Genomic DNA, 24,610 nt, shown 5'->3' with positions numbered 1-24,610 from the left:
TGCTATTAAAGGAATACATGAGCAACTGGATGCGACCTCCCTTATGGCCTAGCAGAATCGAATGGCCTTGGACATGCTGTTGGCAGAGAAAGGGGGCGTGTGCAAGATGTTCGGGAACCAATGCTGCACCTTCATACCAAATAACACCGCCCCTGATGGGAGCATCACCAAAGCCCTCGAAGGACTAACATCCTTATCAAATGAACTTGCCGAGAATGCAGGAATACATAATGTGTTCACCTCTTGATTAGAAGGATGGTTCGGGTGATGGTCGGGAATGATAATCTCCGGAATAATTATATCACTATAGTAGCCGCAGTATTGATATTTGGAGGATGCTGTTTTATTCCATGTTGCCGAGGACTTTTGAATAAGACAATTGATAAAGCTGTAAATCAGACTATGTACTCCTTGATCAACAAAGAAGAATATGATCAATTACTAAGAGTATCTGAGACTCTACATATTAATGAAGTTATTGACATGAAAGATGAATTATCAGTGTTAATGACCGATACTGAAGATGAAGAGTCTGATGATATTTGAATAATATTTTGATAAACAGGAGGGAAATGTTAGAAAAATGCTTATGTTATCGTAAATATTATTGCTGACAAAGACATCAGAAAGTAGAAAATGTCTAATCTATGATATATGCACGAGTTCCCGCCAACACATCTACTCTATGTTATTATATATATATATATATACAATGGCAAGTCTGTACAGCAAAAAAGGCTGAATTGGCTATGTTTAATGTACAATTCAATGGGTGAGCAGACTGAATAAGCCTCACTGATTTAACTATGCATTATGCAGGGCCAGCCAAGACCTTCCTGCAGCAGACGCTCACTGGGGTTGACTCTTCATAATGGATAGAGAATATTGAGCTAAAACCACAACTATCTTTCAAAATCTCCTGTCAATGCTCCCTTTGGTGAATAAACCCCATTGTATTATAACCACATGAAGAATCAGCGTCACAGAAGGCTAGGAACACAAAGACAATTTAATGAACAGATTACATTTTTGATGGAATTACCTTCCTCTAGTAACTCCAGGGCCCTCACCTTTAAAGCAAGAAGAGCACAGTTATTCCTCATTCGCACAGCCGCTAATATTTAAGAACATACTTGATGGAATATTTATGATATAAAACATGCCATCCAACAACTGGAAACATTTCACTTTTTTGGTGCTAATTAATTGTTGCAAATGAATCATCCGAAAGTATACCCAAACATTCCTTGTAACACATTTTCTACACACAAATAACACTTTTTTACATACAAATGCATCAATTTAACACAAAATCAGTGGTGGGAATATTATTCCGTAAATTGTAAAGCTCTGAGTACTGTACATCTGATATATCGCATAAATAAAAACAGAATAGAGCTTATTGAAATGGTGATATAAGATTATAATAATTCAAAGTTTGTGTTAATTAAAGTAAACTTTTTGATCTGTACATTGCGGAAGCCACATTTCCAGTAGAGTCGTAGATCAAACGTCCTGTGCTGGTAATCATAAGCACTATTTTGGAATCCATAATTTACTAACCAGAAATGTGTGGATTTGGGGATCCAAATCTTAGCAGAAAAAAAAAATTTGTTCCCTGTGTAACAATGTCGTTTGTCAATGTCAAAATAATTTTTACAATATTTTTGCCTCAGCAAAGAAAGTATGTATGCCTGGGATGAAAGGTTCCTTTTTATTAAAGTAGATACATAAAATGAGAATAATAACAGCATAATTGTTTCAATATGATATGACTTACTGGAGAAAATAATACCGCTGTTTACTTTTTACTTAGCTGTTTACTGGAAGAAGCCGTTTCATGCAGTGTTGCGCCAAGGTCACTTGCCTATACTTTTCACACGACTTGCCGTTTAAAATTATCCAGTTGCTTTAGAATTAAGCTAGTATGGAAGAGACTCTTTACTTGAGGTGAGCAAGGAGTAATGCACAGACACACGGATGCCTCAATGGCCCATGTCTGCCAAGACTGGAAGAGACAGGTCCTGCTCCAGCTCAGCTGTGTTGGAGGTCAGGTGAAGAGTGGCAGCATCAGAGACACAGGTCTTGCTTACCACTACAATACCCTAGACAGTGGTGCATTCTACCCTAGAGCAACTAGGTTTAGACCTACTACCATACCTGGGGGCTCCGTTGCTTTTTTGGGTCTCCAGGCTACTAAGTGGAAACTCTGAGTCGCAAGACCGGTGTTGCACCACGACCAATTCCATTACACTTCACACCCTTAACTTACCTGGAGCTCAACCTTGTAGCTGTTCGCATATAGTGCGACCAGCAACGCTACTACCATGGGGTCACATAACGTTGCATTGAGTGACCTGGTCTAGCTCTGGCCCATCGAGTGCACACCTCTATCTCTGGCTGATCGCTGCTAAGCCTTGAGACAGAATATGTAATGCCGTATTCTTGAGGCCCAGGTATTGCCACAGCTAAGCTGTGTTGAAGGTCGGGTGAAGAGAGGCGCCAGGGACAGAGATCTTGCTTTCCACTATAATACCCCAGACAGTAGCGCATTCTCCCCTAGGCCAACTTTGTCTAGACCTACTGCCATACCTGGGAGCTCCCAGGTTTCGCCCGGAGACTCAGGGTGAAGCGCTGGATTGCGGGAGCAGTGTGGAGGAACGTCCCGCTCCCTGGAGTACTGTGTCTAACCAGCATAGCTCCGCTAGTAGTGACCTTTGATCTCGAGCGCACATGGATGCTGGGATGGCTCTTTATAATGGGTAGGGAATTCAAAGAGCCAGAACCATAACTCTCCTATCAACCCAAAAGAGTTGGAAATAAGGGGTAAGGTTAATGCAAACAGGTAAGGGTAATGTTTGGGATCCTCCATCTTTTTATACCATATTTGAATAATAAACTTTCCTTGTCAAATAACGGACATATTTGAGACCCTTAAAAATATTTTTCCTTAGTAAGAAAACTTGTAAAGAAGTCCTTCAAAGCCTTACTGTTTCTGTCTTCTACCTGAAATTGCAAAAAAAATACAACACTTAACATTACTGCACTAACTCAAATATTCTACAATTTGGGTTAACAAATCCAGTCGCCCTCAGCAGCAGGTTTACAGGACATTTAGACATAATGGGGAAAAATCTTTAATATTTAATAACAGGAATAAGCATTAAATATACTGACACCAATAAATGGAGCCAGTACAAGGCACTCCTACTACCATTGAATAACTTATAAACACCTATATGAGCTGGGAAATGGTGTATATAATACAGGGGACCGTACGACTGGATTAAGTCAAGTTGTGACTAACGTGCGTGGTGAGGGTTGCAAGAAGACCTAGAAGTTGCCATATATCAGCTCGGGACAGGCCGCTTTAAATAGTTAAAGCAGATTAAATAACTTGTGCTACATAATTGTCCGAGTTTGTTTGTGGTGGAACATTGCCTAAAATTAACTGGATAGGGTCGAAAGATAAGCGTATGATTTGAGTTAAACAGCTGTCTATGGCAGAGCTGGGAAGGTACCAGAGGCAGGAGCGTACCTAGAGTATTTGGCACCTGGGGCGGATCCTGTATGTGGCACCCCCCACACACACTTTAAAACTGCATAGCTTCTACCGTTATATACCGGCGCAGACACTGAAGGTGGTACAACATTACTGTTATTATATACTGAGGCAGAAATTGACGGTGGTACAGCATAACATCTATCACTATATACTGAGGCAGACATTGACTAGCATAACACCTATCACTATATACTGAGGCACACATTGACGGTGGTACAGCGTAATCCCTATCACTATACATTGAGCCAGACATTGACAATAGTGCAGCATAACCCCAATCACTATATACTAAGCCAAACATTGATGTGGTGTAGGCCTACCACTTCATTAGTAGTAGGACCAAAACGATTAGTAGCACCAAAACGAATTCTGGACTGAAACCGAAAATGACCCCCCCACACCATAAAAAAAACACTTTTAGTTAAAGTAAGTAACACACCAAAATAGGACAAAACAATTAAATAAGAATATTATCAATTATATATATATATATATATATATATATATATGATTGATAACAGCAATCACATTCCTATCATGCCCAGGCATACCCAGATTCCAGGATGTACTCGCAGACTTGGCATGATAGGAGTATGATTGCCCTATCTACCCCTTCTCACTCCCTTCTGCCCTATCTACCCCTTCTCACTCCCTTCTCCCTGTCTACCCCCTATCCCCCGTCTCACTCCCTTCTCCCTATCTACCCCTCCTAACTATCTACCCTCTCCCTCTTTGAAGTTCACTTACCTTTCAGGAGTCCTGCGGTGGGGATGCAAGGCCTCTGTCTCCCAGCTCTGCCACTGTATGTAACAGTATATAGTGATGGGAGTTATGATTTACTTTTAGAGCATAATTATATCATGAAAAAGACATTGGAAATGGTACAGCATAACACCCATCACTCTCACACTTACTAATCCACCCATATACCAATCCACCCATATACCAATCCACCCATATACCAATCCACACATATACCAATCCACACATATACTAATCCACACATATACCAATCCACACATACCAATCCACATTTACCAATCCACTGTCACTCTCACTGAATGCTTTCCTACCTTTCCTCTTTTCTCCTTACAGCTCCTTTTCCTCCTCTTCGCTTCTCTTCTTCAGTTCTTCTGTCTTCTTCCGGGTCAGAGGGCACAGACAGCGGTGGGCGTGGCTTCAGTGTTGTGTGCCGGGATCTGACAACAAACCCCGGCGCACAGCAGCTGTTGCTCCGCGGATCGCAAGGGAACGGTATCGGAGGTCTTTAACAGAACAGATCAAGGAGATCCTTGAACCAGCTTAAAATTACTCAAGGGAGCCGGAGGTCTGCTAATGTAGGGAACCCTAGAGGAGTTCCTCAAAAAATACAGGTGGAGAACGGAACGCAGGAAGCAGGCTGAGGAACAGGAGCCGGGTCTGGTACACAAAGGGTTAATCTTGTACAAGCCGGGTCTGGTACACAAAGGGTTAATCTTGAACAAGCCGGGTCTGGTACACGAAGGGTCAATCTCATACAAAGCCGGGTCTGGTACACAAAGGGTCAATCTCATACAAAGCCAGGTCTGGTACACAAAGGGTCAATCTCATACAAAGCCGGGTCTGGTACACAAAGAGTTAATCTTGAACAAGCCGGGTCTGGTACACAGAGGGTCAATCTCATACAAAGCCGGGTCTGGTACACGAAAGGTTAAATCAGGAACGAAAAGAGCGAATATCACGGACTGCACAGCACAATAACTAAGCACTGAATGAGTCTCAGTGCTCAGTTTTTAAATTGCCTGCTCGTGAACGCCACGCCTACGTTCCCTGCCGTCCGCGGCGGGGAACACATAAAGTTTTGTTGTGACGCGCGCGCGTCTAGTAGATGGCGTGCCGCGAATGGAGGAGGAGGAGGCGCCGCGAACGGCGCGGGACCTGCCGGACCGGACGGGCGGGCGTCCCGGTAGGTGCCGAACCCCGGGACCCTTACAGCTAAAGACCTCTGATACCGCTCCCTTGTGAGCCTGCTCCTCCAACGGTGGACATCACTGTCCGTCTCTGGAGGGGTGCCGGGTGCCGGCAAGTTGGCACCCCCCTGGTGAGCGGCACCGCCCGCCCCCCGCTGGGTACGCTACTGACCAGAGGTACTGGTTCAGCCAGAGCATCTTTAAACTGGATCTGTCATCCAATGCATTGAGCTAGTGAAATCGTATATATATATATATATATATATATATATATATATATATATATATATACACACACACACACACCGGTATATTGTTACACAAACTTAACTGCTGCTGGGATTGCCAAAATCAGTAAAGTGGTTAAAATTCAAATATCTTTTTCTCCTATACATTTCATAGACATTGGCTAGGAGAGGGTATAGGTGAACCGTTACCTATGTTCAATGGCAGGTACCCGGTAACCTTAACGGTTATAACCTATATTTCAACCGTTTTTGCGGCAGTTGGTGGTTTTACCCCAGAAATGTTACGCAGAAATGTTACGCAGTAACGGGAATTCTGATCCGTCACATTTTGGCTTGAATAAAACTGACATAATGAAAAGGTTGGAATCATGGAAGCATAATGGATGTCAGCCTATGTGAATCACTCCCCTGATCAGCACAGATGTTACTTATAGTTAATACAGGGGTAGCCAGCATTGAGCAAAACATATCAGTAAAAGCCCCACAAGCACCTGAGTATTAGGGCCTCTCTGGTAGTACAGACACACCAGAGAGAGCAGCCATCTTAACTGTCTGCATGATTATAAATTACATTTAAATAGACTAAATGATCAGTGGCAGTGCTTTAGAGAAGTGGTGGGAACTTGCGGTCACATCTTGTATTCCTCACATTGGGACACAAGACAGAGAAGCGAGGTTGTAACATCACACGGGCACCCATATTATTTGGAAAGTGTGTGTGTGTGTGAACTATTTTAAGTCATGGCAAATCTTCCTGAGAGGGGCCTCCAGCCCAGTCATAACTGCTGGTGGCATAATGTGGTGTTTGAGCAGCTGGCGGCACGGATTTCTAGTCTATTGAGATTTTATTTGCCCCTCGCGGGCTCCTGATTCTGAGCTCCAGGATATAATGTCATATCCCAGCGCCAGGTAACAGCACGCAGTGGGGAAAGTATGCCGTCAGCTGCAGAGACCTCTGCCATATCTTACTGACCTGCTTTCCCCAGGCGACAGTCGAGATGGCCCAAGGAACAGCTGCTGTGGGCCCCTAAGCTAAGCTTTGGCCCAGGGCAGGGGCAGACTGGCCTAGGGGTCAGGGGGCAATTGCTCACTATACTGGTACACATTCTTTAACGTTGCATTATCTGACCCCACTGTAGCGGTGTGGTAACATTCAGGACAGAGGTAAATCAGGTTCCGAGTAAGGGCAAGTGTGTGCATTTTATACGTACACATGGGCCATGAGACCACCTTGCTTTTCTTACTCCCAGGTCAAAAGGTGTCAACCCTCCACTGCCTCAGGGTAGCTGTCACTTGTTAAAGACAGCCCTGGTCATATGACATCATACTTCAGCGCCTTATTCAGGCATTGAGCAGGTGTATTTGTGAAAGAATGACAGTGAATGAACTGATGGTGGATACAATAGTCCAGAATGACAATTTGGGCCCTACTGTTCAGCTTGTTACCTAATAGCACTCTGCAAGGAATCATGGCCTTTTCTATTTAAAGGAACTAATGACAAATAACTAATGCACCGACTGCTTGTTTTACTATTGATTAAACTACAAAGAGTGTAGGAAAGGCAGTGCAGTAGATTAGTATATAGATCATGCGCATATTGTGCCAGTTGTAATGGAGCTTATCTCACAAACCTTTTTTATGATTCCCTGAGTTGCATAATTTTCTGTACAAGATCAATTACCCTGACTGATGGCATTTTGCAAGGCTCATGTGAAAACATTATGCATAATATTATTACATAAAATGACTCTACATCTCTGCCTGTTCTTTTCATTCTTAGACTTTTCTTTGGCTTCCCTCCTGAAGACCCTCAATTAACGTATCAAGATGTTGAAACTTGAGGGTTAAACATTCCTAATAATTCACAGAGAATGCTGGAGAGTGCTTTGGGCAGTCCTGTATTTTGGTTGAGGGCTGTTGGAGGGCTGATGCAGGGCAGTACCTGTGTGGCCCTCACAACTAACCTCCTTGGTCAGCATCTTCTCAGCTCCAAAGGACATGCAGTGCTTCATAAGCTTTATATTGTTATATTGAGCAGCGCATCAAGGACGCTGATTGCCACGGGAGCCCCATGTGTTGTGGTATAGATCTAGATCTGCCTCTTTAGTCAAATACCCCTATAATAGGCAATATTTTTTTGTGTGAAACCTTGCAGCAGCCCAACCACAGATTAGCAAATTAGGTGCTGCCTAAACTTACACGGGGCAGGAGGCCATACAAATACAAAACAAAATCAAATTAATTGAGAACATGTCCAAGGAAACTTTGTGCCAGCCTGGTAAAAGTGAAATTCATTTTATATTCTAATTATTAGACTCCTTTCCAGACTTAATTTCCTCAATCACAAAGTCTTTTTGTAATTTTTACAATTGTTTATTTAACCTATGGGTTTTATAAATAAGGAGCGGTATTCATCAAAATGATATCAAAACAATAGTTTTTTTTCGTAATTACCAAAAGTTATTATTTTGGGAGTTTCACCAGTATAGCTCAATGAAGATAAAAAATATACCAGAATTTAGGGAAATTCAGGTTAATCGTACAGCTTTGTTAGACTGTCCTTTTTTAGTTTACCTTTTCCACTTTAAATAGTATTTATTTGTCTTCCTATTGTCCTTAAAACAAAAAAACCTTCTAAACAGGATTTCCTTTCACGTCAAGCGGTTTGGAAGAATAAACTGGATGGACAGAATGCAGGAAATTCTGAGCATTAGTCTTTCTACACAACATTGAAGGGAAAGTAAAATTCACCGTCATAGCGGGGGGGGGGGGGAATAAGGGAAGTGAAGAAGTGTAACTTAACCCCATAATTTCAAGGGACCAAAATAAACCCCTCGGTTCAGCATATAGATAAAGATATAGATACTATAAAGACACAAATACATAAAACATATAGGGGAGTAGGTTGGTTCAACCTCTGCAACTTACCTTGTATATAAGCTTTATGAGTATAATGAGAAGCTGCCCAGGACCTCCATTGGGCCTTGGAAGTTGAAGGGGAAATATGTGTACAAGGATGACTCAGAATCCTCATAAAATTACATTAAAAAAATGTATTTTTCTTGAAAACTAATTTGTAGCCCTAAATGATGCGTTCCCTCAATCAAATTATCTGCTTATATCTTAACAGTTATTAATGATGGTGGAAAATACATGGCCTCACCTGTGTTTTACTGCTCCATTCCATTATGAACTTTTCTACAATTTGAAAATTATCTGCAGGGGTTTGTGTTTAAGCAAAAAGAAGGTAGAAGTAGAACGTCTATAAGTTCTACAGAAAGCCGCTTTAAAAGATTCTGAAGCTAGTTAAGAGTGAATAGTGCCGCAATCACTGTAGCAATCAATGAAATGTTCCTGCTAGTAGCTCCACCTGTAGTAAGGTAAGGAAGCCTATTCTAGTTTGTCATAAGCTGCACCAGGGCTGGGGCAGATGAGGCCCAATTGCAGAAAGGGAGGATAGAAGCAGCTTTATCTACCTTGCTTCCCTCCCAATCAAATTGCTCTTTAGACATATGTTATAATTTTGTGTATTTTCCTCATCTTAGCATCTGGTGGCCCAATAGTCAGGGTCCGATCCACCATTAAATGGACACTCCACCCATAATATGCACTTTAATGCATATGATAACACACGTTTCATGGGGCCCCTCCTTGCAAACACATGGGAAATCTCTGTAGAATCCCCTTATATGCTCTGGAGGAGGATGTGGTTGCTCAAACACATCTCTTGACACAGGTACAATGACCATAAGTCAGCTTCATCACCGGCGTGGTAAGTGTTCCTCCGTATGCATGTGCAGAACGTGCTCCATCTGATTTCAGGCATCCAATAAGGGGTCCAAAATGTCAGAGCATTGAGGGCTAATTCTGCTGCATCTCTGGATCTGCAGCTTCTCTCTACGGCAAATGTTTTGTTTTTGATCTTTTGTTTGGAGGTTCAATAAAGGCAGATTAAATAACTTACATAGTACTTTTAGTACCTGAGATGCCTTTTGTGGGCATGTATGATACCCAGGGGAGGGAAATGGTTTAGAACATTCTCCAATATCTGCTCTACCCGATGATCACATTCACACCTTACCCATTTTGGTCACCCTTCTTTAAACATAATCCACTAAGTTTTGTTTTGCAAAGCCTACAAGCACCCAAATGTAAAGTTACGTCAACTCTTTAATGGTCCTGCAACTACTAAGAATCCCAAGACCACCGCTTTTTGCACATTCTATGAAATTTTATGAGACAATTTCTCTAAATAATCAGAACTGTAGCAATTTCAATATAAATTCAAACACTTGAAAGTAAATATTAATATTTTGGCTTGAAGGGGTGTTTCTTTGAAGGACTATCGGGTTGGAAGGTTTAATAAATACATTCTTTGGTGTCCTCTAATAAAGATGAACCGTTACATTTCCCTTTAAGAACAAACCATGTCACTCAGCTTCTTTTTTTTTTTGCACAGCAAGGGAAAAGGAAATCCATTGGAACTGCTTTTTATAACACTCAGGCTGGGAGACAAACCGGTTTTCAATGATCACAAACATTCTGCAGGTCATCCCTGCAACAATACACGCATCATATGATCCAGAACATCATATGAACCATCAGTGACCAAGAAGTTACCAAGACTGAAAAGCAAATGTGGATTTCAACACCTCCTTAAAGGCTGCATTTAAAACTGGAACTGGTGGGGGATTTTTTTGCTGACCCAGCTGTCTGTAAAGGAACTGTATGAATTGTGAAATTCTGCTTCTGAGTGTGCACAGATTTTGCTGACACCGTCAGGTTTAGCTGAGAATGCATTTTTTTAAATAAATATTAAGGAGCATTTTAATTAAATGTGATTCTTGCTCATGAATGCATTTAGTGATATATGCTTGCTTTAGGGGTCTCCCACAATGCCTGTTATAGGTCCTTTATGGAGATCAATTCTTTGTATAGACAATTTGTGTATCAGGGTTGAAATTAGATTCATTGGGAAGGATATTCTCTAGAATACATTGTCTAGAGGGGGATAGTGTCTTTTTGGTGTGTTTTAGGGGCATTATGTTTAAATTTAGTGTTAAGGGTCAACCTTGCAAGATTGCTGTTTTGGGAAAATAATGCACTTCTTTAAAAGATTTATTATATAGCTTAACTTTTTGGACATATTCTAGGTATACAATTTGGCTTTAGAACTGTACATTGTGCATATCTTGTATCTAAAGCACAAGAGGTTAACAGAGTTTTATTCTCTGTGGATAATAGTGACACATAAGAGTAGAAATGTACATATTTCATGAAGCCTGGGTCATTTTCCAGTATTGTTTTGCAGTTGTAAATTGGTTTTCACTTTTGTTAATTCATCTAAAGATAATTACCACTGAGTAATGCGAAGCCACTGGTAATGCAGAAACCCTTACAGATCTAGATTTAAAGTATATGTCAGCTACTGCTGGAAACTGCCTTTAACAGCAGTGACAATCAATCCATCAGAAAGGTTTTAAGAAGTCATTGCTTTCAAGTAATTAAACTGACAGCCCTTTGCTATGGGACTCCCTTCAAGTTTTTATATTAATGAAGCATTTGAGAGTAGCAGCCTCTATTGGTTTGGCTGAGGCTTCTCCTGCCCCCTCCACAGTGTCTCTGATAGATCTGTATTGATCCCAGCAGCCAGAAGCATTTGGATGTCTGTATGCTCAGCACTGAGCACAAGTCCCCAGTCTGCTCAGCTACCAGATCACTTGTTCAATGTGGGGATTCCTGAAGCCTGCTCTACCTGCCCTTATTCTCTGGACTATACCCATCCTTGATTGGGAGCTAAATGATGGATCTTCTTAAAGTTTTTACAAGTTTCATGATTGTCTATATCCATTCCTGCAATGGGACCAGCCTGGAAAGTGGTAAGAATCTTTATCATATGTCCCACTGTATGTCTAGCTATAAGTTAAGTTTAATGTAAATATTGTATATGTGGTTTTATAGAATAAATATGTGTTTAGTGACTGATAAAACTGCATTGCTATACACTTCTGCCTATTCTATATAATGCATAAGTGTGTATTACAAGATATTATATTTATATAATAATTAACTTGAGTACCTTGTATTTGAAGACAAATAGAGAATAGCTATTGGTTTGCAAGCTTCTAAACTTTTGGATGGAGAATGGACTAGTATGGGGGTATTCTGATTATTTTACCTGTGTCACTATATCTGCAGAACACTGGTTCCCAACTCCAGTCCTCCAACAGAATTACACTCGTTTTGTACTGCCCCCCCCCAGTGGTTTATTTTCTAAATGGGTGTGTTACGGTCTAATAAAACATCTAACATTGTAATAACTATGCAATATAAAGGGCTGACCTGCATAATGCATATTTACAGTAACATCATTACTATTTTTATATTGCCACATATTATAGGCAGTTCTACCCTGTGTTAATTGAGGAGAAAACTCTTTATAAGGATATCTGGAGATCTGGAATCAGTGGGGAAAGCAGGAGTTTGGCAACTGTTCCAATGTTACTGTGCATTAACATGGCTCTCAGACATTAGACGTGTTCTAATGATTTCATTAATAGATCTTCTTAAAACATACTGTATAAAATTCAACTCCAACTTATACTCAGTGCACATGTGTCTCATCCACTTAACTACATCCTGGTTAACTGCAGTGCAACACATATTAAACTTCTCCCCTGGAACCACCAAACCCTCTCTTTGGTTCCATACATATTGATACAGTAACCACCGCTCTAGAGCACAGAATAGCACCTACACAATGACAGATAACAATAAAATCTGTTATATGAAGTTATTTCTTCCCATCTTTCACTACATCAGATGGAACAGTCACATCTAAACACTCAACATTTTTTTGAGTGGAGGGGATATTTGGAGAAAATAATTGGAACAGTTGGGTGAATTTTATAGAATATTTGAGGTCAGTGGTTCATAATGGTCCAAGATTTTGATGAAATAAAATATATCGCAGTTGCTAGATCCTGCACAATCAGTGAGCCTTGACAACAGGGTTAGGAACCACTGCTCTACAAGAAATTGGATTAGGACTAGTGCAACCAATTCGACCGTGTTTTCCAGGACATGTTGCTGACAGCACAGGTAAAGGGTGGCCCTGCAATATATTGGATGCATAACTGGGTAACTGGTTCCATTCCATGAGTTTATACATCCCACATACTGCAGGGGTCAGCGCTTTACCTCTGCTGATGTGGTCCCGCTATATGGAGACCCAATGCTACTCAAACTTTTTACTATAACACAGACAGACACTATTGTACTGACCGTAGGCCAAAGAAGGATGCCAAATGGCACTCCAGGCATAATTCAGAATCTGCAGTAACAAAGCACCTCTAGGACATTCCATGTCCCTTAAAGTTCTCTCTCCCTGCACTTACTGGCAGTATAGGAGAATCACCTCCGGATTCTGTCATATTGATTCCTCTGCGGTTTATAGCCAGAAACAGCACTCTTTGCCTGCAGCGGTTATATGAACGTTAGGGAAACAGACACATCAAGAGAATTTTACATCTGAAATTACTAATGTGCATGAGGAATATACACGACAACATACCCTACTTTAACAACATTATTAAGGCTGTACCTGCTTTAAGTGTATCTGGCACTACGTACATCCTGTCTTATTATCTTTGGGGTTTTTTCAGACAATGTAATAATTAAGAGAGATGACAGGTATTAATTGGGACAGTGTTTTTCTCTGTACAATGTGCCTTGTTAGGGAAATATTTCTAGGCAATATCCTCTCTTCTTTCTGTACATGGCAAGGCTAACATAAAAAAATTAACTCCTATCAGAGAGGAAAGTTAAATTAGTGGACATAATCATGTAAATCCAGTAAAAATGAAGATGCTTACAATCACAAGGCAAAGCCCTTTAAACGCGGTATGTCAGGAAATTACTAACCGGTACTTTAAAGAAAACTTTAAAAACCCTGAAGGGTCAGGGAAACCACAGGGCCATGGTGCGAAAATTGCCCCAGGAAATCCCCCCCCCACTTCACCAAGCAACATGTCTCACAGTGCCAGCTTTGCCAAAGCAACTTGTGAGTACTTTTGCCCACAAACAGTTTATCAGCGCCATCCTAACCCCCAAACAACCTGTCTGTGCCATCTTTGTCCCCAGTTTGTCAAGGCCCCCAAACAGCTTATGTGTCATCTTTTCCCCAAATTGCTGGTCTATGCCGTCATTGCCCTCAAACAGCTTGTCTGTGCCATCTTTGCCCCTTGCCTCCCCTTCTAACATACACTCTGACACACATTTGTAAACACACTTACACAAATTACACACACTTATACTCACTAACACACACATTCTCTCTCACACCACTCATGCTAACACACACTCCATCTCACCACATTTACACATCTATGCTCAAATACACAAGTTTACACATCCATGTTCACACACACTTACACATCCATGTTCACACACACTTACACATCCAGGTTCGCACACACAATTATACATTCATGCTCACACACGCAATTAGACACCCATGCACACACTTATACATAGATATTCATGCTCACATACTCACATATATATATATATATATATATATACAAACAAAACATACAGACCCCCACTTAGCTCTCCCCTCTCCAGCAGCTTCCTGTCTGGCTGCTCGAACACTGCAAATTTTATGGTCCAGTGCCTATTTAAAATTACCCCCTCCCATCAAATTCAGCATTCTTCCCTATTACATTTTTCATCCATTGCTTTCATTCCCATTCCATTTTGGGACACATGATGCTTCATGTCATCATCTTTCTCTTAATTTAAGTGTCCTATTCTCTAAAACCAGCACTGCTCTTCTGCTGTGGGACACGAGACAGGCACAGGACCATGACTACTTTTTCCTTCACGCAAGCATGGCCTTCTATTAGACCCACCATAGAAGCACCTAGTGAATAGTGCTTTATTATTTCCACCCAGCCAGTGTTTTTCTCATCACCTTCCCAAACATTTACCTAACTGATATATTGTTCCCCTGATTTATTTGTTCTTCCCCTATAATGGAAGCGGATATGTTTGGGCTATTTCTTAAGGGGGTTGAGAATACTTCCTACCAAACGCACAAGCCAAGGACAACACCTGACATTTATAATAATGGTTACAGCATGGTGGAGGTGTTGTAACGCTTGTAAATAGACTCTCGCGTTTTTCATTGGATGAGCTACACATATGTAAATGCTGAGTGACATTGTTAATAACTAATGTTCATGTGTTTGTTTTATTTCACTGCTTTCTAATAGTGGATATGATCCAAAGGGCAGGTACGTCGCTTCTATCCATCTCTTTCTGTTCACATGTTATTTGTAATTTAAGTTTCCTGCATATATATACGTTTATTGTTGGCTAAACATTTTTTGGGGGATGTATCTGTCAAGACCAGAGATATTATACAGTGTCCCATTACCCCACAGATCACCAGTCATAGCAGCCAGGAACTGCGTTCCACGGATCAATAAAGGTCATTTCCAGAGCACTAGCAAGCCCTGGGCTCACCCAAAGTTCTATCCCATTTTATTGATCTTATTTTGTATTGTATTTGTATTGTACTTGTGGCCACATGGTCTAGCAACAATAGCATGCAACCAGATGGCTAGGTAGCATTACTACTATAACTGGATTATTTTTGATACCCTTTGTCTGCAGTGAGAAACCCAGATAAGAGCCATTCCACCCATCTAGTCTCCCCCATCTGTTATGGCTCAGACTTTAGCCAGTCCTTGGTCTTGTCTTTGATTCAGGATAGTTAAATGCCTATCCCATACATGTTTAAATTCCCTCACCATAATAGCTTCTACCACTTCTGCTGGGAGGCTGTTCCATTTATCTAAACATTCCTTACACTGTGTGTAAACTTCTGACCCTCTAGGTTTAATTATGACCTCTCGTTCTAACATTTCTCCTCATTTAAAATAAACGTCTATCCTGTAATTAAGGGGTTAAATACCTTTAAGTATTAAATGTCTCTATCACATCTCCTCCCTCTCTTCTCTCCCCCAAACTATACATATGTTTCTTTTTTTCATGCAAACCACTTTGGTGACTTTGTTGGGATGTATTGGGCATTGCCCTCTGAATGTGGTGGGGTTGAGCTGGGTGCTGAATATCGAGCCTCTGTGCTACATGGCTATTTGCTTCCAGGGTAAAATCAGCCTAGCATTACTTTGTGTATTTTTTTTTTAAATGGCTGTGTACAAATAGGGAGCTTATTCCAAAGAGCTAATCTTACCAGGACAGTGAGACCGCCATGACTTAAGGATGTTAGTTTTTAGGCAGTGCCCCCTGCTGGCTGCTGATACATTCCATCAGTAGCGGAGACGATCCATACAGAATTAGCAGCAGTTCTTCCTGAAGATAAATAAGATAGAATGCCATATTTTCACTAGATTTGCCTTCTTAAATATAACTGGTACTGCAGATGGTCACAATCATATGCATCATACCTTCAGGGAAAACACATTGTGTTCTTTAGCCCTGCTGATATACAATAAAATCTATAATCTACTCTAAAATTGTTAGGGGTCTGTAAGGAAATGATTTACAAACTACAATATTTATAGAGTTTTAACAACATCTCCAAAGTGGCAGCTTGACCGATTTGGGGTGCTTAGGATGCGCTTGGACTGAAGGCTCGAGTTCCACTCTTGTTGTTCAGAGCTCTCAGTCTACCTTAGGGTCACCTACACCATAAAGTTCATTTCTTGTAGCATATTTTTGGATTGTTACATGGAATCTATGGCTGAAGTGAGTTAAAGAAACATTTTTTTTAACTATAGTGAATTCAGCTTGTAATTTTCTACCTTTTCAGTTGACCTAATAAAAGTTTTATTAGTGTCATAATGCAAATTGCTGGGTCAAGGACATGCTGTGTTAATGGGCTCAGCTCCTTCAAAAGGTCCAACTGTGCACCAAGAAATTAAGGAAGTAGAGCCATCCATTACCACAGAGACCCCCAAGTATTGTTTGAGGGACTACCTCAAAAACCTTGTCATGTTATGATGTAATTCTAATAATTTTCTCACAGGACAAATTGTATGCAAGCATGGGACACAGAAGCCCTGCTACAAAATAATTTATTTTCACGATACTTCACGGAGGGTGAACTTTGAGGAGGCTCAAGATGCATGTAAACGGGATGGTGGTCATCTTATGACTATCGGGTCTGAGGCAGAACAAAGACTCATAGAAAATCTTATTCAGAGCCTCACAGCATCTGATGGGGACTTCTGGCTGGGCCTTAGGAGGACAGAAGAAGACACTCAGAATTCCAGTGATTGCCAGAGTCTTTATAGTTGGGTAGATGGGAGCAAACCCACATTCTGGTAAGTGTGCCCTAACTCAATAAAAGCATCTTAAAGGAAGTTACGTTTTAGAAATGAAATCATTGTACGCATGATGTTGCTTTTGGCCCCCAGTCATCTGCCATATAATAATTTGAAACGTGCGCCACTAAATCAACGATAATAATAAAAAGTCTTTTACAACTAAAGTGATTATGACTCACAACACATCAGCCGTTCTAACACTAGAAAAGCAAACAGTCATAAAATGCTGCAGAAGAAAAGTTAACATGTAGACTTATGTTTCGAATAGCATTACCCATGTATATGTATATATATATATATATATATATATATATATATATATATATATATATATATATATATAATGTTCACAATAGTGTCTTGCACAAGTCATTTTAACAGACTAAAAACAGCCAAAATGTGACCATGTGTTAAAAAGCAGCTATACCCAAACTACACATGTATAAAGTAGGTGTAATTGTTATTATGCAGGGCTCTCATCCTACTCTTCAGAATACTAAATAGAGTATGGGTGACTTTATTGAAAGATGCGTCTGTGTCATTTAAACTCATACCTTCCCTACTTCTTTGTGCTCTGCCTCCTGCTGCCCTCCTCTACCATGAACTTATATCTGTGGTCTTCAGTTTATCCACTTTTTCCTCCACTCTCTCTTTCACCCATGCTATTATATCTCACCTAACTGTCCATATCTCAACATCTCCTTCTCATTGCTGCTCACATATTACATTCTTAACTCTGCTTGGTGCCTAGTGGCGGGCACACAAGATACCACAGTCAAACTGGGGGGGGGGCATTAATAATTTCCACCATTAAATCATACCACTGAAAAAACATTTTATATATATATATATATATATATATATATATATATATATATATATATAGCCAATACTTGATCATTCAACATGGGAAGCCTGAAGCCACAATTTAGTACGACTAATCCTTGAAATGCTTTAAACAACACAATACCTTAACTTAACTCATCCACATATTAACTCATGCTCTCCCTCATTCAGACAATTCATCCACACATTAACTCATGCTCTCCCTCATTCAGACAATTCATCCACATATTAACTCATGCTCTCCCTCATTCGGACAATTCATCCATTTTAAGAAACTACGCCCCTTGGAGCTTCAAATGAGGGGCTACATGTATTTCTAGGACAAAAGTTGAGTGCACAAATAATGATGGAATATGTCGCTTTGGCTAGAAAATATGTTTTTTCTAACCATAGCGACATGTTCATTTGTGTCTTGCGCACTCCAGGTTTGTACTAGAAAGACATACAGCCCCTCATTTGATACGCCAAGAGGTGTAGTTCTTGCAAATGTGTACTTTTTGTACCATAATTTAACTTCCTACGTGAGCAGTAATGCCACATCAAGGCTTCAACCCTAATTCCTGATCATTCACACGCCTTTCATATCTCCATTCACTCGCAGAAGCACACACACCATACTTTCCATACATTCACTCACAGAAGCACACACCATTCTTTCCCCTTACAATCCCAAAGAAATGATGGTAAAGTGAGAAAAAAAAATCACTTTTACAGAAAAAATAAGTTTTTTGTAGTAAAAATGCAAGGCGCTCCAGGGATGAGATGGTTACTCACGTACCACACGGGCTAAATGGCTGATTTTAATAATATTTGCAGTTCATCAGGATTTCAAAAATTGCCTCCCTCTACCGTTGGCTAAATTTAACCCCATGATCAAAGGGATCATGGGATTAAAAATGAGTATTGGCCATTTTTAAAAAGGGAATGTGACTTTTTATAGCTATGTGATCGCTGTGGTAACATTGGCTACCACAGTGATCATTTAGCTAGAATACTTAAACTTTTTTTTTAAGTTAAACTACTTTATGTTTAAATAATTTTTGTAACTTTTTTTACATTTTTATTTTTTTTACTTAATATTTTTATTATTTTACAATCTATATATATATGAAGTAATTACCTTTCCAACGGTATATGTTGGGGGTCTGTAGCTGCTTAGATGCCTGAGATACAGGCATCTAAGCAGCATGCCCCCCATACCTCTTTAACTGACAATTGTCAGTTGTTAATAAAGTTGCGCGGTGACGTCATCGCGTCATTGCGCGAAACGTCACCGGGCGGATCGGGTGGCCCCGGTCATGCCCTTCAGTTTGAAGTGCCGTCGTTAGCAGTCAAGGGGTTAAAGTCCCATTGCGGGACTGTCCTGGGTGACTCCAAATTCGGCGGGGGGGGCAAGGAATATCCTAGGGGTAGCGACGCCACTGTTGGTGCCCCATATTTTTCTCATCGTAACTTCAAATCATAGTTAACAAGTAGGTCAACCAATTTAGGATTAATACATATTAATGGGTGCCCTGATTGTCTCCTGTGTCTTTATTAGGAATTGGTACGTGGATGAGCCATCCTGTGGAAGTGAGGTTTGTGTAGTTATGTACCATCAGCCATCTGCTCCACCTGGAGTTGGAGGGCCCTACAAGTTCCAATGGAATGATGATCGATGCAACATGAGGAACAACTTCATATGCAAGTATGCGTTAGGTCAGTGGTTCCTTATCTCCGAGATCCACTTTAATGTAAAACACATATTTATGGTGTAGCCTGGTGCCATATTGAGATATTAAGATATTATCACATACAGAATCATTAGGTTGAAAATAGTAAGATCATTCAGTACCTGGTGTTTGATGTTGGATGAAGGTTAAATGTCACACGTTAGCGATGCAATACCCAAAGAGATGCAAGATTCTAAAACATTCAATATTACTGTATTTTTTGTAAACATAAGGTGTCAAGTGATATGATTTCCAACCATCATGCTTTGGTTTAGGTCGTCTTCTTGATAACTAACACCCCATAACATTCCACTAACCAACCTTGCCAAGATAACTATAAAAGGATGCTGAAAATTACCACTAACTTAACTTAACCAAGAAAATGCAAGAAAAGCAAATATTTCACACTCTTTAACCGATTACACAAAATCTTTGTCATTTTGTCACGTTCGACAAGGCACCTTATTATTCAGTACGCCATATGCATTACCTATTTGACTAGTTGTGCTTTCAGTCATAGACTTTGGTTCAGAAGTTGTGATACATGTTCTATTATATCAACGGGTAATTGTTTCATTTCCAAATTTTTGCTTTCTTGTCTGTAGAAAAACCAACAGATCCTCCTTCTAGAAACTCTTCCATTGCGGGTAAGTTGTCCTACACCTCTGCTCCTTCACCTTGCCTCTTCTGTCTTCTTCTCCCTGGTATCCGCTCCATTGACCAGGCCTTTCGAAGCACTTCCCCATAATGGCGGAGCCTCAGTGCACCACATGGACCACATGGCTTCCTGCCGCCACAAATAAATGAAGCTAGTGTGCCTTTTTCATGTATATATACGTCCTGGCTCCAGCTCCTCCATTTTGTAACACAGGGGAGGCGGGTGATGTGTATGATGCCCTCACATGACTCCACCCCCAAGTTTAATTTTCAAAGGTTGCCAGGCCAAGCAATGGAAATTTGCCACAGGTGATTTAATGTTTTGGGGTTTTTTGTAATAAAGATAATGTTACCCCACCAAAAGTGACGCTGTCCTCCTGACCGCTAAATGAAATTGATACTGTCCGCTAATTTCAAAATAAAGCTTACGCTGTGCCCCAAACCTAAAAATAAAAAGTATGCTGTCCCCATAACCTGAGTAAAATTGATGCTATCCCCTTAACCTCAAATTAAAGCTTATGCTTTGCCCCTAACGTCAAAATAAAGATGGTATTAATATACAATGATGATATAAAATATACAATGCACAAAAGTGGCATTCCAAGACAACACTCTTGGATTCGTATTTAGGTTCCCGCTGTATTTTAGAATCCAATGCGTTTCATTTTATTTCCAGATGCTGTGACAGTTACTTTGAATCCCAGTGGTCCAATAGACTCTGCCAAGAAGACTAATGAAACAGTGCATGATGCTGAAGGTATTGCCAGTAGCTATTAAACCACCAATAAAGCTGTTCTGGAGATATAACTGGATATAAAGGTGTTAATTTAATTAGAATTCCCATCCCATTTCTTTGGCATGATTGCTTATTTGGCAGGTAGGAAGTGCTCAGGGGTAGGCTAGCTACCATAAGCCAAAATAACAAGTCCAGCAAAATGGGTCAGTGATGAGGGTGAAGAAAACACATCTTGCACCAAAGGTGGACTTAGGTGCAGCCTTTCCTTACACAGAGTAGGATTCAAACCCCACGTAGTTCCATTTGTTAGACTTAATGATCAACTTCCCTACTAAATAGCATCTTTAGTCCTGCAGTCCTCGTGGTGGCACCTGGAAAGTCCCATAGTTTGCCCAGGAGCTAGAAGCAGTAATCCGCCTATGCGTTGCACTCTAGGATAACCTCAGGTAAGCCCTATTGTTCCTGACAATAGTTTTCAGAAATGATCTAGCCATGTGTAAAGAATACCTAAATGTATAGGCCCTTTTGAGTCTAGGTTCACCTTGTAGTCATGTATAGAGCTGCAGTTGATAAAAAACGTTCAGCTCCAACCAGTAGGCGGCGTAGTTATGGATCTCCCACTTTATCGGCTAACTCATGGTTCAGTGAAAAACCACCCCTTCCCACTTATTAGAAGTCTGACTCTGCTCCCAACCTGTACTCTATTCTGTTTATTTTTGCATTAACATGTGTTGCAAGTTGATCCATTATTTTTGTGCCGTTTCAGAGACTTTTTTTCATTACATCCTTATTGCAACAATACCTCTAACAACCCTCGTGTTGATATTTATCGGAGTGCTTTGTTGCTGCATTGCAGAAAAAAGGTGAGTTTGCTTTTTTCTGTCCCAATTATAGGAACAGGTAGTATTTATTAAATATGCATTGTACATGTGATAGAGCCCCCCTCGCAAATACACGGTTGTAAATGGGATGTCTGTTAGTACTTATTTGTCACTACGGCGGTATTGAGGAGGTGTCAACTACAGATTCTGAGCTCCCAAAAATTTCTAGTTATATAAAAGAGAAAATGGCCTTAGACAAAATGTGTAGAGAGGGGAAAAGTTAACAGAGAGGAGGGCATGTATGGAACCAAGCTGGAAGGGGTGTGGAAGAATGGGCCATGTATTGAAGGCCATATAAATGGATTAGAATTTAGGAGTGGTAAATGACTTCTCCAGAACCCCATACTTTAAACTGTGCCTAGAACATATATATATTGCACTTTTTTATCACTGCTCTTTCTCCATACCACACCTGTTAATGCATATTTTTTGCATTCATTCTATCATTAAAGGAGACAGGAGAGCAGTGACACAAGTGACAAGGAGCCCAGTTTCTGGTTGTCTCCAAATCGCCGGAACAGCCCTAATTTGGAAATTTACAATGTAATCAAGAGGCAGACTGATGCGGATTTAACCGGAGCTAGACCTTATATCCGTAATACCTCATTTCGGGTTCACTCTGGTGAAAACTCGCCTCCAGATAATCTCTCGGGAGACTACGATAACATGGGGGAACATCATTCCGAGAGCGGATTTGTCACATTAGCCAGCACGGAAAGTGGGTTTGTCACCAATGAACTGTATGAGCTGAGTAACCACAGATATGGAAGGAGCACAGAGTCTGGCTGGGTAGAGAATGAAATCTATGGGTATTAAAAAAGAACAAATAAATGAATTTACCAGGGATGTTCGATACAAAAAAAATTTCTGACGCTACAATGAATGCATTTTGTGGGATTTTTACGCGGAATGAACACACTACTGCAACAAATTGTACGCTATAACGTTTAATACCCTCTCTGCGAGAACATGGTGGATTTGCATTCAAGAGAACATGTTGACTTGTAAAATATTTCATGCTTATTTACGATGAATTATACGGTATGCATTCTGAGGACAAAAGTTGCAATTGGCAGAAACATTTTATGAATATAAAGCTCAAAGAGATTGGTAACTATGCACTTATAATATCAAATTAGATTTTTTTTAATATGACGGTGTACTTACCATGGTCAATACAATAGCATATATAAGCATATATTGCACAGCAGAAATAAAAACAAGAAAATGAAAACCAACCTTATGTCACCCAATCAGCTCTTCACGTCAATACAAAATACAGCCTGACCCAAACTTAAAACTTTATAAACATTGAACATGGGATAGAGAATTTTGATCAAATTGAATCCTGCATTTGGCTGTTCTATACCCATGTAAGCAAACCCATTTTATTATTATATTCTACTGTATTCACCTGAAGATACTATATAAGTATTCTGCAATATTACCACTAGATGGCACTAGATGGCAGATAAACAAGCAAAAGGCATACGAGGGAGTTCTTTCTGTACATTGTGATCAGAAATATGAAATATCAGATAAATTCATTTAAAGACAAAATAACACAAAAGCTTAATATGGGAGGGTAGAAATCCAATGACTCATTTTTACGTATGTAAGCACATTATGTTTGTAAGATAACTTGTTATATACAAGCTCTTGCATTGTTTTATAGATTTATTTAAAAGAGGAATTATGGTACCAAGTTTTAAATACTTGTGTCAACATAGAAACCCCTATCAGTACCTAAAGCATTTGTTTGATGGGGGGGTATACTTTGCACTAGCATTGGTCTATATAAACAACACCCTAAATGTATCTAAATTTAAACCAGATATTTTCTGAATTTGGCAGAGCTAGGAGCATGAATGCCCTCCAAAGCATACTTTAGTTACATACGTTTTTGTGATGGTCTGCAGAATCTAGGTGCCAGTCCCTGATCTAGCAAGAGAGAACATTAAGGGCTGTGCCTCCAGTGTCATCCCTTCCCTCTTCCTTTGCTAGTTTCCTGATATGTAAGATTTTCTATCAAGAAGACAAAGATCTCCCTGCTCCCAAGCACTATGTCATCAAGATATAGGGGACCAGGGTCTGACTGGTGCCCTGGTATTTAGAGTACACTCGCCTACAAGCAAGTGATAACATAGCCCCAGGCATTTGCCCTGTGTGCTCCATGACCAATCCTGGCCTGGTGGGAACAAAGGAACTGGGGTACCGGTAGAACCTCTGGCGGACTGGGTGATCAGTAGTTCATTAGACACTGACAAAACAGGTGTAAATGGTTTCTCCCAATATCTAAAATAAGAAATGGAAATGCAAATGGCTACACCAACGCTTACTCCATGTCTCCACCCGCCTCTCGTGTTTTGTGTGTAAGATACCCTTGGTCCTGGGCTCCGGGTTTCTCTGTTATTACACATTGTTATATTCACTCATAGCCACAGTCCTCGTGCTGTTGGCATTAAAAAGTAGATGCAATGAAATGCATTTCAATTACTTTTATCTCAGGTCTTAAAGCTGAGCATGTTGTGTGGCCCTCTAGGGGAAGATGGGCCTTTGTCAGCTACATCCAAAAACAAATTTGATTCCGTTCGCCAATGGCCAGTAAGGAAATTGAAGAGCCGTTCTGAGTTAAGAAAGCTTGTAGAGCTCTCAATT

General features: G+C 40.3%; 1 protein-coding gene across 1 annotated transcript; it reads left to right on the top strand.

Annotated features, from left to right (window-relative positions):
- The first annotated feature begins 255 nt into the window (after nt 1-255).
- Nucleotides 256-22,768, top strand: LOC149298010 (layilin-like). The gene is made up of 8 exons (XM_089487872.1): nt 256-530; nt 14,832-14,882; nt 16,818-17,117; nt 19,507-19,664; nt 20,284-20,382; nt 21,012-21,092; nt 21,838-21,934; nt 22,405-22,768. Exons 1-8 carry the CDS (start codon nt 256-258, stop codon nt 22,766-22,768), a joined length of 1,425 nt encoding a protein of 474 aa, XP_089343998.1.
- Nucleotides 22,769-24,610: the final 1,842 nt, after the last annotated feature.

This window comes from Sceloporus occidentalis, unplaced genomic scaffold, assembly GCF_023333645.1.
Source record: "Sceloporus occidentalis isolate IW3139 unplaced genomic scaffold, rSceOcc1.0.p SCAF_35, whole genome shotgun sequence".
Lineage (NCBI taxonomy): Eukaryota > Metazoa > Chordata > Lepidosauria > Squamata > Phrynosomatidae > Sceloporus > Sceloporus occidentalis.
This window is presented reverse-complemented; position numbering and strand designations above follow the sequence as displayed.